Source organism: Ammospiza caudacuta, chromosome 11 (genome assembly GCF_027887145.1).
Source record: "Ammospiza caudacuta isolate bAmmCau1 chromosome 11, bAmmCau1.pri, whole genome shotgun sequence".
Taxonomy (NCBI): domain Eukaryota; kingdom Metazoa; phylum Chordata; class Aves; order Passeriformes; family Passerellidae; genus Ammospiza; species Ammospiza caudacuta.
In genome coordinates this window covers 23,155,830-23,172,962 of record NC_080603.1, presented here as the reverse complement: position 1 = coordinate 23,172,962, position 17,133 = coordinate 23,155,830, and the positions used below count along the sequence as shown (strand labels likewise).

Here is a 17,133-nt window from a genome sequence, read left to right as displayed (position 1 = left end):
GGGATATTTTGCTTGCATAAAACATCTTTTGGGATATCCTGCAGTATACTGGGGACTTTGTACTGGGTGGCTCAGTAATTTTGGATAGCCAGTAATTTCGATGTCACCTGTCACTGGCAGCATGACTGTGACTTTTTCCCTTACCAACCAACGTTTGCCACTGATAAAAAGGGAAAGAGAAATATTCTGTTAGGGAAAAGAGATGTATTCTCCAGTTTTTCTGAGACATTCCTGAGTGACCAAGGAAGATACTAATTCCCTAGGATAGCAGAGGTATGAGTCAGCTTCAGAGGAAGCCAGCAGTGCACATCCTCTGAAGAACTCATGCAGCTCTTCCAGCACATTCGTCACGATGAAGTTGATCCAGATGTGAAGGAGAGCACTGGTAAATGTCCTTTGTTTCCCCCCAGGCCATTAACCAGGCTGGAGCTGGGCCCTGCAGCGAGCTGGTGACCTGCAGAACGCCCGCGGCCGTGCCTGGCGCCGTCTCCACGCTGTCCGTGCTGGAGGACGAGCACGGGGCTGCCTGCCAGCCCTCACCCTCCGTGTGCCTTGTGCTGAGCTGGGAGGAGCCCAGCAGCAATGGGGCTGAGATCACATCCTACAACATTGACCTGGGAGACGTCAGCATCCCCGTGGGCAACGTGACCAGCCACGTCATCGAGGGCTTGCTGCCCGAGACCTCGTACCGGTGAGTGCTGGGCACGGGCACCACGCAGCTCTGCTTCACTCAGGAGATGCTCCTGCCGTGGAGGGGGGCTGAAAATGCCAACCAGCAACCCAGACAACCAGCCTAGGAGCACAGGAATCTGCAGTCATTCCTTGGTGGAACTGCAAGTTCGTGTTCAAATATTGTTTTCTCCCGCCTTTTTTCCTCTTTTCTCCTCTCCTCGTATTATCTGTAACCTCTCCTCCTTTTTGAGTTGCTCTGCTAAGGTAAGTTTACCCTGGTAATAATAAATATTAAAATAAATAAATTTTAAAAATAAGAAATAATTAAAATGACAGTGTTACATCTCATGTTTTTTCAGCTCCTTTGAAGTACTGTTCCAAGGGATTAAATTATTAAGTTATTGATCCCTGAGCAGGGTTAGCAATTTTCACACAATGAACTTCTATTTGTAGAGCTACAGCTATTTTTTGTCTCTGCTATATGGAGATTAATGAAAACATGATCTGAATTTAAAACCAATTTATATTGCTTCAGAGTCTAAATTGCTGTGGCATTGCCAAAATTTTATTAGTTTAATGTTCAGGCTTATATGTTTTCTCCCTAATTGCTAATTAAGAAAGAAAAATGGTTCCATGCAGGCAATGAACAGCAATACAACAGAATATGTGACAAAAGAAATTCTATTCTAAGTACTGTTCTAATAAAGACCAAAATTTGATCACAGAGTTGTAAAATTAGATGTCACAGACTTCCTGTAACATTTTTCTTTCTTTTAACTTTGTATTCAAGGTCACAGTTCTACAGATCTTGTAAATTTTAAGTTCATAATTCACATTTTATCCTGTACCAAAGAAAGAACTTGTTATACCAAGGATACAAATACATACACTAGAAGTTACTTAAAGTGAGGAGCACACATTGCTTGCTCACAGATCATTCATTTAAAGTTGAAGAGTTTGTTTATGGATTGGTCACCCAGCTGTGGAAATGCATCACCTTTGGGCAGTCTCATATTCCCTGGCTTCTCCTGAAATGTTTGTTCAACCAAGACCCAAAAAAGCGGAAAAGGGAACTTTGAGCAACTCACTCAAGACAGAATGTGGCATTTAAATTCTTCACCAAAGTCTTATTTCAGTCTCTTTTTTAGCTGGTTCTCTGATGGTCTACAGCTTCCTTAAGGGAAATGTCTTCTTCTAGACTTGGAAACAAAGATTGGAATGATACTTTTTGCATTCTTGTTTCATTATTTTGTAAAAAGCACCATATTAAATCACATAGTTTTAGTCAAGGATTTGTCCTGTCTCTGGTCCAAATGAAACAGCCAAAACCACAAGCATTAACTGTTCTAAATATTGTTGTAAGACTAAGCTCCTACTAAAAAAAAAACCCACTTGAAGAACACAGACCAGTGGGTGGCTGATCAGAAGTAATAATGTTGGAAAGCTCTTTTGTTGAACAAGATCAGAGAAAAAAACCCCAGATCTTACATCTCATTCCTGTAAGGGAAGACAAGTGACTGCAGTTGCATTGCAAATACACCTCATCAATAGTTTGAAGTATTATTTTGCTAATCAAAAATAGATTTGTCAAAGTGTTTTGATCATTAACTTGTTCACTGATATTTCTTCTTCAAGCATATCTTGACACCTGTCTTTGATCAGGCACTGTCTGCCCTGATAAATCCTTAAGGATTATCAGGCTCTGTGCTAAATGTTGGTGCATTTTCTACCCTCCCTGGCTGAATCAGAAGAATGTTTCAGAACATCACTGATCTCATTCTCTACACTTCTCCACTGATGAGTCTTCTTTTTGTGTCACACAACTTACTTTTCTCCCTCTCAAGTGTTTATTCCCTGCTGTGTTTAAAAACACAGTGAACATATTTTTCCTAGACTAAACAAGCCAAGTACTACTGGGTTGGAGGCTCTGAACTCCCTTGCCAAAATTTCAGCAGAATTTGAAGTAAATCAGCAAAGGGTTTATATGTTTCAGTTGAGTTAGAATTCCAGTATCAATGTTTTTTGGTTGTGGGAAACCAAAATTGAAAGCAAATCTTGGTTGTTATGAATCCAGCAAGTCCAAAATTGGGAATTTAAATTGTTTTGGATAGGGGGTGATTGTGAAAGCCTGGCCATGTGGGCCCACCCTGTTAGCTTGGGTCTGGCACTGCTTTGCCTCCAGGTTCTCTGTGGGAATGGCCATAACAGGAGCAGCCCAAGAGCACACGGGGGAGCTCCAGGCAGAGCTGGGCTCCAGGCTCACAGGCTGGATGCTTTGTGTCCTAGCAGCAAATCCAGCCAGCACCCCATGAGAAGGATTTCCATCCCAAAATGCATTTAAGGCAGGAGGAGGTGGAAGATGCCTCTGCCACACTGCGAGTGGCCATGGTAGGGCTGAGTCAGAGAATCCCTGCTCAGACCCAGCCCAGCTCTGCTGCTGCACAGAGCAGATGCCTCCCCAGAGCGCTGTGTAAACATCCTGGCTGCTGAGCAGCTGCAGAAATATGTCTGAGTTCTGCAGTCCCTCTGCTTTATTGACACAGCCACAAAGCTCTGGAAACTCAGATTATAGGGTAATATACTTGGCCTGGTTTTCTGCGAGCTGATGTAACTAGGAGTGAGTTAATAAATATTCCACAATAAATAAGTATTCAACAGTCACAGAAACACCAATTTTCTATTACAGTCTGTTCCCAAGCTTCGCTTAACACATTCCATAGATAATTGTGTTCTGCTGTTGAGATACTTCACTGCAAAACAACTTCCAATTTTTAAGAATGTTTCTCCTCTGAAGTTACACAGTGTACAGGAATATATAGTAGCATTATTAAATTTCAATAGCAACACTTAATTTGGTTTAGGAATAAAAATTCTATAAATATTTTAGATTTTTAAACTGCATCAAGTGAAAGTTGTGTTGGACTCAGTCTTGAAGGTCTCTTCCAACTTAGTCATTCTGTGAATTCTGAAAGATCATCCAAGATGGAGGGAAAAATTCATGTGGATGCTCAAATTAGCAAAGTTTAAGCAGGCTGTAAAACAAAATATATTTCAGAGTGTCAAGCTTAAGTCTTCTTCCAGGAGTTTGAGTGGGGATTTGTGGGGCAGTGTGTGATTGCTCTTCATCATGTCCAGGCTGCTGCTGGTGGTGGAGGATGCTGCTTCCCCTCCCCTTTGGAAGTCCATGGCCTTTTAACTCCCACAGGTTTCCAGTGTATTGCAACTGGTGGCATTCCTCTTATGGGAACCAGGGAATCAAAGTCTTCTCATGTCAGACTGTAAAATTAATTCAAAAGTTGATTTTCCAGTTTGTTGGAATACTATACAAAGGATTTTGTGACCAATCTGAAAATAGCATCCTGTTTAGTGTGTTTATTTTCCTGGGTCAAGAATCTCTTAAGAGAGAATGGTCTGTTAAATATCATTTCATGGTTTCTAAATTTGCCTAGTCTGATTTATTATTTTTCTTTCTAAATGTTTCAAAGTTGTAGTGGGAAAATGTGAGAATGAATACAAATATTATTGGTCCAGGGTCTGCAGAATTAGACATATTCTTAAATACAGTCTTTACATTTTCAAAAAACCTGTTGTCAAATTGTGATTGTCAGATGGTTTAACAATCTATCTTTCCAAGAGGATGTTTGGGGTATTTTCACTTAGAAACCGTTAGTGGAAGAGTTGACTGGAATTCAGGAAGTGCTTTTGCTGCAAATATTTCTACTTGTCTATGCTATACTTTTACATGAAAATAGAGTTGATTTTTCCCAGTACCGCTTCTGTAAACAGGAATTGGTTTCCAGTTAACTCTGGGTGTTCTCTTGCCCACCCTGGCTGTGCCACCCAGCTGGCCAAGCTCACTGTCACAGGCTGGGGCAGGACACTGAAAAGCACCTGAGCAGGAGCAGAGATGGTGCAGTACCACCTGCTCTCCCACCAACATCTGCTCTTCCCCCTTCTCCACGTGGTCCTTTCTCCTTTTCTGCTTCCCTTCTTCCTCCTCCCCTTCCCTTTGGACTTTCTGATCCCCATGGAGCAGACGCTGCTGGGGTTCAGAGGGAGGTAGCACCAGGGTTTGGGTTTGCACTGCCATGTGCACAGGAAACACAAAATTAGTTGTTTGTGTGTGTCTGATGAAGCTCAGGCCCTGGGAATGATAGTGGCAATTTACAGAGCTTTATGGTGGTGCAATCAGCAGCAAAAAGTGGTCACATCAGCCATGATAGTGAAATAAATCAATTCCTGCTTTCCCAGTGTCATCGCACATTTTTAAAGATGCCTGTCTCTATTTTGAGGCTTAAGAGTTTCCATCAGTGTTACAGTGATGAGAGTCAGGAGGGGAGGGTGTGTGTGCATAATTGTGTGTGTCAGAAGGGGGGAGCAAGAACTCTGTGCAGCAGAGGAAGGCAAGGAAAGAAATTAATGAGGAGACACAATTTTGCCTTGTACAAATACCTGGCAAAAGCAAGACAAGGAAGTGCAGGTTTCTGTGCATGCATATGTCTAAAAAGTGTGATATTGGAGAGAGATTCATCTCACTTGAGTGTTTTCAGGTGTGGTAGCTGCCAGTTGGAAACCAGCTGAGTGCTTGAGGAGAGGAGAGGCTTTGTTGTTACTGGGACTTTAGGTAATACCAAACAAAACAAAAGAATATATACTCTAGAGCATGCTGCTGTAATCAATCTACAAAAGCAGTAGTACCATTTTGTGATATAGCTGCTACTGTTTATATGCACATGCTAATGTGAGCTTGCTAGAATCCAGTGAAAATACAGGCAGGCTCTGTTTTTTTTATTGGAAATACCATTAGATATTGATGTAATGACTCTTAAATGTAAAGCGAAATGGTAGCATAATGTGAAGTAAGATCCATGCTTATATTAATTACACTTCTTCAGATACTAGAAAAGCCTGTTGTTCTTCCTATGCTTGCAAGCAGCAGTTGAAGGAGAGGCTCCCAGTAGATCTCTGTGCCATCCACCCTTAGGGAGGAAGAGGAGGAATGTGGTGATTTAAGGTGGTGAGGATGCATTTCCTGAAGCCAGAAGGAAGGTTAAAAGGAAAATGCAGCTCCACACCAAGCAATGTTACCCCTGTTAGTGGCTGGGTCAATAAGCAGAGTTTTAAGCATACATTTGCATATGACTGCATACACACTGCATTCTCAGTGTGCAGTGGCTTTAGCTGACTAACCAATAGATCAGACTTCATTATTTTACAATATGTTTATTAACAATGTAACCTTTTATGTTCTTGAAAGGCAGAAAATACTAGTTTTGGGGTTTTTTCGAATGAGGAATACTCTCTGGAGAGTGTTTTTCCCCTATCCCTTTAACATACTCTTTTCCTGATGGTAGAGCTGAAAAATTGCTCTTAAAAGCAAAGTAATTTTTCATATGTTTGTGTGAACTTGCATAATTTTGTGTTCTTCATTCAAAATAAGTATGTTTGCCAAGAAAAGACAGTTCTTGTAAAGTCTGTACCCATGAGAAAATACAAGGCTGCTGTGCACAGGATTTCCAAAGTAAATGGCATCTCTCCAGCTAAATAAATTAGGGTGAACTATCTCAAACTTAATTAGTTTTCTCCATCCTGATTTCTCATATTTAGTCTTTGATTAACAAACTTCTGAAACCTTTCAGGCTCATCTGTACCAATATTTCTATTTACAAATCCTCAAAACTGTTTGGAAATACAAATTTCCTCTTTTGTTATGGTGCTGTTGATGTTACCATAGTCAGAGACTGCTACTCCTCACTCATCTCAGTGTTAGACTGAGGTGCAGACAGGTAAGAGAAAATTAACAAAGCAGAAAGCAGGAGTCATTATCTTAAGAAAGAAATAGAATTTAGAAGACTGGCTCAGTCTTAAGAACATTTCCAAATTCAAGCTGCTGTGACCAGGCAAGTGCTCTGCTTTTCTTCTTGATGTCCTCAAATGGCTCGAGGGCCTTTGTGCATCTTGGGAGGGTGACTTGGGTCCAGCATTTATTTGATCTAATGGATGGTTCAGTGGCAGTTAACATTTCTACACTTTGTGGCAGTGTGTAGGAGGTTTGTGGATTTAACCTCCTTCATTAGTTCCTCCCAGCAGAGTTTCCTGTGCTTAAGTAGTGTGCTTTGTGAGACTGAGAGAGCACTGCTCTGGGCTTCAGGGTATTTGCCAGCATGGGGATGGGTTTCATGGCAGTGGCACCAGTGCTTTCCCTGAATGATTTCACCTAAATTAGTCCATGATCTCTGTTAGACAACCAGAACACACTTTTGCATTTTATTTACTCATGGTTGAACACATCATTTTCCAGGCTGTGCTTGTCCTGTGCTGCTGCCCCTTGTCCCTGTGGCTGAAGGAGCTGTCACCAGGTCCTGAGACCCAAACCTTGCCCTCTGCAATTCTGACATCTGCGCCTCTTACAGTCTAAGCAGGATGATTCCTGTTGTGCTGACAGAACCTTCCAGTGTGCCACAAACAGCCCTGGCAGCTGGGTGGGCAGGGATGGGGCAGGCAGCCCCAAAAGCTCTCTTGCTCCTTGGTTTGTGTTCATATCAAGAACCTCGTGAAAACACTTCATTTAACATTCATCTTCTTGCTTTGTTTTTAGGATCAGGATCCAGGCTGTCAATGAGATTGGAGCTGGACCTTTTAGCCACTTTATTAAAGCAAAAACCAGGCCATTGCCACCCTTACCTCCACGGCTGGAGTGTGCTGCAGCAGGGCCTCAGAGCCTGAAGCTGAAGTGGGGAGACAGCAGCTCCAAGCTCCACTCTGCTGATGACATGGTCTACATCTTGCAGATAGAGGACAGAAATAAAAGGTAAGAGAGATGAATCTTTGCCTTGTGCCAATGAAAAAAAAATTCTGCTTCATCATAACACTGTCGTGAGTGGAAGAAAAACTCTGTTTTCCTGATTGCTTTGTGCCTACCAGTTTGTACAAAATACTGTTTTAATAGGCTTCCTGTGCCTGTATTCTGAGCAAGTTATGCAGTAAAGCTGAGAGTGATAAAGAATCATGGAATCATTAAGGTTGGAAAAAACCTCTAAATTGTTGGGTCCAACCACTAACCTAACACTGGCAGGTCTAACAGAAATCAATCCTGTGCTGGTGACATTTCAGCAAAACCCTTGCCTCTCTGCCAGTAAATTTAAAATCAAGTTTCAGGGCCACAGTGCTTTACCTTTTGGGGTATATGAAATAAAGATACTGCTTTACTACTGTAAAGATACACCCAGCTTTCTGTGTGTATTCATAAAGCCAAGGGTTACAAATCAGATGTCTAGGTAAGGTAAAACTGAGCAGAACAATGTTTTTTGGGCAAGCTGGTGGTCTTCATTTTATAGCTGTAATGTTTTACAGCATTAGAAAATACAAGCTTGGCATCAGCTTGGTAGCTCCACAATAATTTTGCAATAAGGTGTGCAAGAAACAAATATCTGTGTTTAAATTAAAGAGTCAGTGCTAAGCAAAAACTTATCTTCCCATGTGAGCTTTGTATGGGAAGATTTGCTAATGTAGATCCAAAGTTGTGATGAGATATATTCATTTAAAAAAGGGAAGGGAAGAAAGACAATATGCAAGTTATGCCTAACAGTCTGAGCTCTTCAATGAATAAATATCATAGATGGTTCATAATTTACTAAGAATCACTCTCAACTACTTCAATTAGCTAAAATAAGTGACTTATCGAGTAGATAATCCTTAGAGACCTCCAGCACAGATCATAATTTGCTCTAAATTAGCACTATTCCTTTCATTTAAATGGAGCTGTGCTGAGTTTATGCCAGCTGAAGATCTGGCCCAAAAGCTCTAATTTTAAGTAATAAACCCACCATGAATAATGCCTTAATACCTCCCAGTATCTCCACTGTACTGCTGCAGAGAGGGTACACTGTATTAATCCTGAGAGGTGTCCAATGAATATAAATCCCCATTTGAAAGTCTGCCTGCTGCAAACAGCTCCCTCAGAGTGCAGTGATGCTTGGCAGGAGCCCATCACCTGCAGCACCCTGGGATTCAGGCAGCCCTGAAGACACATCCAGCAGGCTGCTTTGCTTTGCTTTCATGTAGCACTGCAGGTAGGAGGGTGAAGAGCTGTAAATTGTTTTTAACCTGTCGTTATACGCGGGAAAATAGGAAGTTGCCTTGTAAGAATAAAGTGTTACCTCGTAGCAGGCAAGGGAGGGATTTTTCTCCCTTGCTTTGGCACACAACTTTAGCATGATCCTTTGCTTTTGCACAAGCTTTTCCCACTGCAAATGGTCTCTTATGAGCTTTTAATTGGGAGCCATTTGGACTTGATACTCTGCTGGATCTTCTTAGGTGTGAATTTGACTTAGAGTCTGCATGAGCTCCCAGAGATGCTGAGAAGCTGCTCCTCTACATTGTGCTGTCTCCTCCTGCCTGAACTGAGCCATTCCATGAAAAGGCTCCCTTTGGTGGTTGAGTTTGGAGCATTTAGCCCAGATAATTCCTGAAATGAGCCAGGGCTGGGCCGTGGGCATGGCAGAGGAGTGGGATGGGTGCACTGTTGTGTTTGAGAGCAGCTGGAGCTGGCAGGTCCTGGCCATAAGATCTGTGCATTTGATCCCTGTCTGGCAGTCTCTTTTGCTTTCCATTGTGTGCATGGATCACAGTGAGAGATGGCCCTGCAAGGTGCAGTTCTGTACATCCAGGAGAGCTGTCATCCCTGCTGGGCAGGGAAGGGAAGGACAGCCCAAGCAGGAGCTGGTAGGGGCAGCAGGTGCTTACAGAGGTAGGAGTCCTCTCTGAGATCATTCCTGTTAAACAAACCCTGCTGGGACTGAGGGGTTGCTCACCCCTCTGTGTGATTGTGGAAAATGCTGGAATACAGCTCTTTGAGCATCACATCTCCAATGGCACAGTAAACTGTGCACATGTGAGGGAGCAATTAAATGGGATATTTTAGCTGGAAGGGACCTGCAGTCCTGCAGTATGAGTGCCTGGCCAGTTCAGTGCTGGCCAAGTTAAAGGGCATTGTCCAAATGCCTCTGAATCACTGACAGGCCTGGGACTGACCAGCCCTCTAGCAAGCCAGTCTCTGGTGAAAAAATGACACAGAATAAATTATCTGGAAGGATGTTTTGGAGTATTTTATGGTTTGAAAGAGTTGTAGGAAGGTGCCATGGCGTCCCCTCCGTTGGGAGAAGAGATAGTACTTGATTCAGGCAAAGAGGCTGTGGTTTAAAATATGAGTAACTAAGAAGTGACCTCAGTTGTATCCCTGGTCTTTCAGAGAACATGGTTACTGTATTCCCTGAGACACCTGAAATTACTGATAACAGCTTTATATTGAAATCCCTCCGTTCAGTACTATGATTGTCCCTTCTTTGGTTTAAAATGGAAGTTACCTTTAAAATTCTGTTGAAGCATTTTCACAAGCAGAAATATAAAGATGAGTGAGTTCTTTTAAGATGAGAAAATAATCAGTAAGTCCCATCCTGACCCAATAGCTTTAATGGCCTTTTGTAAAGACTCAGCTCTGGCTTTATGTAATGACAGCCAGTGCTCTCCGGTGTGTCCTGGTCATTAAGGAGTGTTTTCAACTTTTCCTTTCTGTAATGAGGTGTAACAGGCCAGTTGTTGGAGACCAAATGTTTCATTGATTGCAAGACCTGTGAAGCAAAATACTTGGAAATCTTGTGGCACTGATTAGTGTAAGGGCTTGAGGAGGTGTGCACATCAGAGATGTACCTGCGTTAGCTCCCATTAGCTCTTCGGGGTGTGACATTTAGGAAGATGAAATTAGCATCACTTGTCCTTTCAATTATGGGTAGCACTGAGTGGAAATGAAGAAAAATCTGTTTCTGGAAAGCTCAGTACATAGAAACGTTAGTTGAGAGTAAGTGACCTTTATGTAAGGAGGACTATGAAATTCCTTTTTTAAATAAACTAGCAGTTGTGACTTCATTTTCTAATTGTGGTAATGTCAAGAAATTTATGTTAATCAAATTGCACTATTTTCCAGAATACTATGGATTTTTTCCTCTGTGGAACAAGTGAACTTAATTAATGTTTTTTATTTTCTTCCTGCTGTACTGTAATTAATCTTTAGTTGTTCCCACAACTAATTGCACCTCTTAGTGTCTTAAAATGCTCACAATATCCAGTCTGAAAGGGAGAATTAACAAGTAAATTAGGAGTGGGTCATTTATCAGTTGTTTGTGTTCATTTTAGATGACTGTACGTTGCAGCTGAGGTAAATTGTGTGATTTTTGTGTGTGTAGAGAATCACAATCAATATATACACATGTAATTACATTTTTAGGGAGGACCATTGGTAAGACTGACTAAGAAACATCCTCAACATATTCTTTACAACCATAATGTAAAGATCATTTACAATTGTCCCACACTTCTGTTGCCTTCAGTTGGTGGGAGCAGGGAGTGGTTTAATATATGAGCCTCAACCTGGGTGTTTGCTCTGCTGTAACTTGAAGGCAGAATAGAAACACAGAGGGATGAGTTGCTGAATGTGCTGCCCTTGCCTGATGACTTTTGCATAATCATCCCCTGGTTACTGCAAGTTTCAAGCAGTCTAATTAAAAAATTGTTTACACTCCTGATTTGATCAAGACAATTTACACCCATTTTAACAGCAATTACTGGTATGTATCAGTCCTACTGGCTTGCGAAATTCTATTAAAATACAAAATCAGATAAGTTAACGTATCCTTGCAAAAACCTGCAGGAAAAAATCATTTTCATATTGGGTAAAACAGTGATAAAAGGAAATTAGGCATGAGCACCAAGACAGATGGCATGCTACAGTTTGCACTGCAGGCCTGGCTAGATAGCAAGTTAATGTTCAGGAAAGTTTTCAAGCTAGCCTGTGTTCATATTGCTGCATTTTGTAGGTAACTATTGCTATTAAAAATAGTGATATTTATATTAGCAGCATTCTGATCAGATACCTGGAGCTTTGCAAATGAAAAAGAAGAGGGAGAACTGTTCCCAAGTGTGAGAGAGTTAACTTGTTAATGCATTTCATCTTTCTTCCTGGAAGCAGGAGTGAACCAACATTTGTAATAGGTGTGAGTTAAATGTATGTGTGTCATTATTTGGAACAAAGTGAAGCCTCAAAAAACCACGTTAAATGTGTGAGATGAGGTGCTTCAGCTGTGAGGAAGCTGGCAAGACACAGAGTTAAGATGCTACTCCATAAGTATATTCAAAAAATCCCTGCTTTGGTAAGAAGTAAAATTTTCTTCTTTATTTTGATCTGTGCACATCTGCAGGTCCTTCAGACTTGATGGGTAACTGAATATTCCAGACAGCAAATCATAAATAAGAGCAGCATCTAGACCCAAGATTGTCACTGTAATAAAAACCATTTTCTGCACATCTGTAACAACCCTATAAGAAAAACAACACCTTGATTGGAGTAATGACTGTCATATTTAATCTCTAAAGTGCAATGGAGGCTCAGCTTAGTGCAGCAGGATCACATTGGCCAGTTTTCCAAGGGCACATTTTGAGGTTCCAGCTTCGCTTTGCTCATGTTGGTGAAGCAGAGGCTGAGCTTGGCTCCCTTCTCCAGCTCTGCCCAGGTTCCTGGGGCTGTCACAGCAGCAGCCTGGACCCCATGTGCTCAGTGAGCATCATTTGAGGGCCATAAACTCTGTTAAAACTCTGGGAAAGGGCTCTGATGCTGCACAGCGAAGATAAACACATGCAGGGCTGTAAGAATATTGGTTTGCTGCTCTGAACTCTGCTCTCTTTTGGTTTCAGCTTTAAGTTCACTCTTATTTATTATTGTTGGTTAGTGACAGGATGTTGTCAAATCATCTACTTCTTCTTGTGTAATTTCAAGAGGCCATTGGGTGCTCTCTGTGATTTCTCCCATTCAAGTGCTGTTCATTCCCATTTGAGCTGTGCTCAGTATTGCCCTCCCTGCCTGTTCCTTGCCCCCCAGATGTGGCTGCACACAGCAATCTTCAGTCAGGCACTTGGCTGCTCTGTCTTCCATTCCTGTTGAATGTGCCCAGATGCTTCTTGCAAAAAAATCAATTTTTCTTGTTGTGGAGGAGCTCCTGTAGGCTGAAATACTTCAACTCTCAATAATTCCAGACGTCTGACAAGTGACTGTCTGTTGTGAATATGCGTTACAAACTCAAATTCAGCAGCAGATGAAAGATGATCTAGTAGAAACAGGCTAAAAATCGATTTTTGGCAGCAAGTACTCTTTGTCTAGCCTGCAGATGTGGGAGATAACTCAGGGAAGAAAACCAAACTCTTCCCATCTGTTATCACTTCTCTTCCTGCCTTTATCTGTTCTTCACTTAATTTTGCTTTTCTAAGTATAAGGAAGGAAATGTTTCCTTCACTGGGCCCTGATGTTACTATTATTATTAAAAGCACCAAAAATCATATCAGTAGTGAGCATACATTATAATACAATTAAAATATATAATATGTATTATAAATAAAACTTTCCCAAAAGGAATCTTCCAGAAAACAGATCTTCAGGTCGAAGGGGCCAGTGCATCCCACCTGTTTGGTCCACACCCATTTTAGGACTGGAAGACAGAGTTGTGAGAGGCTGTGGGAGCACAAATCTCTTTTGGAGAACTCTTGTTTTATGTTTAATTTCCCTCAGCACCTGCCTGCAAAAGGAGATCCCAAAGAATGGCTTGGAAAAGTGCCCCAAAGCTGAAAAGGTTGGGTCACCCTGGAACTGATTGTAGGAACAGTGATGGATGTGGGGATGAGAGATGCTGCAGATAGGAAACTTTTCCCTTTGAGCAGAATGTTTTAAAATACAGCAGAAATGAAAAAAAAAAAAAAAAAGTGTTAATTTTACTTCTGCATCTCTGAATTAGGTGGTTTTTTGGTTTGAAGCTTTGCTTCCCTTGTGGCCACAGTACAGAGAGCTGCTGGTGGAGAGAGAAAATCACATAAATCAGTGAGTGTCTGATAATGTTGTGCAACCAAATTAGAGGAACAGTCTAAGAAAGTAGGTGGGGGCAGTAAATGTGTAGATAATGTGATGCAGCATTAATAATATTAAAAGAGCTGTTGGTTTGTGAAATTCTTGTCATTTAGTTTCTAATTAGGCAGTTGCCTTTGTGTGCTGCTGTGAAGCCTCAGGTCACCAGGTTGGACTGTGTGTTAATGATGCTGTGTTAATGATTTCTCTCCCGCCAAAATCCTGACATCTGACCACATATTTTGAGAGGCAATATCAGAATCATTCAAGGCTCTTTCAGCCTTTGTGCCTTCCCCCAAGATTGCCATCTTCCTTAGTGCTGTACAGTAGAATTTCTTCCAAATTAAATTCTTGCAAGAATCAACAGGTTACCAAAATATCAACAAAACCCAAGAGTTTGAAAGGGAACCTGCTGCTCAAAATGTGCTGGGAATTAATGAGCAGAGGTAGAGCAAGTACACTGATATTCTTCTGCTTGACTGGAAGTGACTGAAGTGGAGGAAACAAAATAGCTGCAAGATGCAAAATACTTCCAAGAAGATCTTCACTGGGAATAAAAGGGTATTGATGAAAAACTAACAGCAGTGGTGTCTCCCTAACAATTGCTGTAGGACACGATGTTCTCTCTCCACTGCTGTGTGCAGGTAAATGAATAATAAAGTGGGTCTGGGAAGGGAGTACACAATCTCTCTGTGAGATGAGGGAGAAGTAACCTCTGGGGACTGCCCCCATCCCTGGAGAAAGTTGCTTTCTTTTTGGTCTCTGTTAATTTAGTGGAGAGGAGAGGCAACACTACAGCCTGGAAAATTAGAATAAATCAGGTTTAATTGTGGAATGTGCAAACTTTAAAAATGAAAATTCAGCTGTACTGGGAATGCCAGTAACCAGAGAGGCTGAATGTTTTCAAAGGCAGGGTGCCTGTTGAGTATGTAGCCTACTGTCTTTTGAATTCAACTGAGATTTGAAAATGTCTTGTTTTGAAGAAGTTGAGAAGGAGATGGAGCACAGGGAAGGTTTCCATACACAGATTAAGTCAACATTTCAATGCATAAGAGATTAAGTCCTTGCAAACAGGCTCAGAGCTGACTTGTTCTTGAGGCAATGTATGGAATGAGGCCTGGATGAAGCACAGTGAGCAATAACAGGTTTGCCAAGGAGGCAAAGGTACATAGAGCTCATGTTCAAATGTGCTTTTATAAGTAGGTTTAGATTTTAAAAATGAAATTGCAATCATATGAAAATGTTACCTTAGTTAAGATAATTTTAATGCATGCTGCCTCATAGTAGTAATGGGCAGTTACACTGATTGACTCAATTCTGAGTTCATTGTGGTCCTCCAGAGGAAAGTCCAGGAGAGTGAAAAAAGACTGCTCCATACCTTTAGCCACCTACATTGATTAACTACAATATTTTTGTAAATAACAGAAAAAATCCTGGAGGATTATGAAATGCCTGCTTTACACATGAGGAAAATACTACCTTATCAAAAAATCACAAGCATTTTGAAGTTAGGCTTTCATCTTCATTACATGACTTACATCATGATCTGCATCTTCAAACACAATTACAAAGCATTAGTGTCACAATAAAGCCCAACAGCAACTGAATTTGGCTTAGCCATCAGTGTTTCTTCTTGGAAAATTGAAGCCCTCTTTCTTCAGAGATGATCAAATCTCAGAAGTTTTAAATGTGATTCCAATCCAGTCCTGTGGTGCAAACTTCTCTGTGACAGTTCTTGCTTTCCTGGCAGATGTTTTTAGAGACAGAGAAGTAGAAATGAGTGGAGATGGGAACTGGATGGGAGTACTGGTATTAACTGAACTGGGAGTATTAGTCCAGTTCCCAAATGACAGAAAGAGCTCAAATGTTTTTCCAGATCAGTTCCTCAGTGTTAGGAAGTGTTAGTGACCTTAGTCATATCCAAAAGGTGCAAATGTCATTTGAGTCGTTGGTATTGGTCATATGAATGACTGTAAATGTGTAAATATACCTTAGGCCCAGCCTGGGGTGAGGGTGTGCTTGTCTGTTAGCTGGGAAGATACATTTATCCTCTCTTGCTCACCTTACTCCACAAATGATTGCAAAGAGATCATTAGTCTAAAATAGGCATTGGATCTTTTTTGCTCTCTGCTGCCCTTGGATCAGGGTCAGAGCCAAATCTCTACACTCCTGTGAGTAGTGCAGTGGTTTTTGAGCCAGAAACTGCCTGATTGAGCTGCAAGAAGTGCAGAAGGAGAGTATCTTGTCTCTTGAGTCTTAATGCTGTCCTGAGTATGTGTTCATTGCTCATCACCCAGTGAATCTCAAACGTTATTCCCTGAGCACAGGTTTGTGTCAGTCTTTTGAAATGTGCTGTGGCTGCTTACATGAGCCTCAGAAATATGAGATAGCAGGGAGCTCTTTAAACTGGGTAAGCATAAGGTTAGGAAAACAATTCTTTGGAAATTGGCTCTAAATTCTCCTCTGAAAAACGTGTGTGGACAGATCTTTAGTTTCCTATCAAGGTGTGGGTCTCACTAAAACTCAGTAAGTCACATTAGTCCTCAGAGTACATTTCCAGCAATTTGAATTACCTGAATATTCCCTTTTATTACAAATGGTTCTTGATCTCTGTTTGTACTTATGTGGATTGCAATCATAACTTAATGCAAATTGATTTCTGTCCCTGGGAGCTAATGACAGACCCAGTTTCTTTGAAATGCTCAAATTGGTTGTACTCTGTGTCTCATGCAAAGCCAAAGGATAAAGCTAGCACATAGATAGGGAGGTCAAAGGAAAATATCTCTCGGCTTCCTGGTGATTTAAAACCTTCTGAAATGGCTAAGATACTTGAATTAGGGTACTAAATAATAAAAAAATGGTGTGTGATCCTACGCAGCAAATTTTCTGTTCTCCAAGGCCAGGACTATTTCATGCAGGATGATCCCTGGTGGAGGCAGAATGGATGGATGCACAGTCTGGGTGCTTCCTCTTTATTTGCTTTCATCCCCACTGTGCTCAGCTCCTGGGGGTCAGGGGCTTAGCTAGAAATTGCTGGCTGGCATAAAACTGTTAGTGAAAAGCTGAGCAGAGCAATAGAAAATAGAAGTCAGATTCTTTTAGCAACTGTATACTTGATTTTTAAATGACATTGATTTTGTTCAGTATTACATTGTTGGACAAGTTTGTGTGTGCTCTTGTTTAGTCTTGTCAATGGAAATGTTTTGGAAGATGACACAGATGACTGCAAGACACGGCCTTTGTGTCTTAATGTGCAAAATCCATTAGAGAGTCAACATATTAATTGTGTTTTTTCCATGCATGTAAACCAGCAGCACACATGGTGTATTGTAGCAGGACACAGGCTGAATCCATTTGGATTCCATGGTGGTAGGGAGCCCACTGACAGATGTTCTTCCTGATAACTCATGCAATCATTTTGCAAGGTAGTAGTAGTTTCAAAAGGGACAATGAACTTCTGCTTTCCCTGATCTCCTCCTCATCATCATCATCATCATCATCATCAGTGTGTTATTAAT

The 17,133-nt window shown here is 41.3% G+C and overlaps 1 protein-coding gene across 1 annotated transcript in view; it reads left to right on the top strand.

Moving 5' to 3' along the window:
* The window catches only part of FNDC3B (fibronectin type III domain containing 3B), a 187,696-nt gene that overhangs the window by 156,850 nt on the left and 13,713 nt on the right, over positions 1–17,133 (top strand). The window contains exons 22-23 of the mRNA XM_058811847.1: positions 411–691; positions 7,271–7,483. Coding sequence (XP_058667830.1) covers positions 411–691; positions 7,271–7,483 — 494 coding nt within the window. The remainder of the gene's footprint in view (positions 1–410; positions 692–7,270; positions 7,484–17,133) is intronic.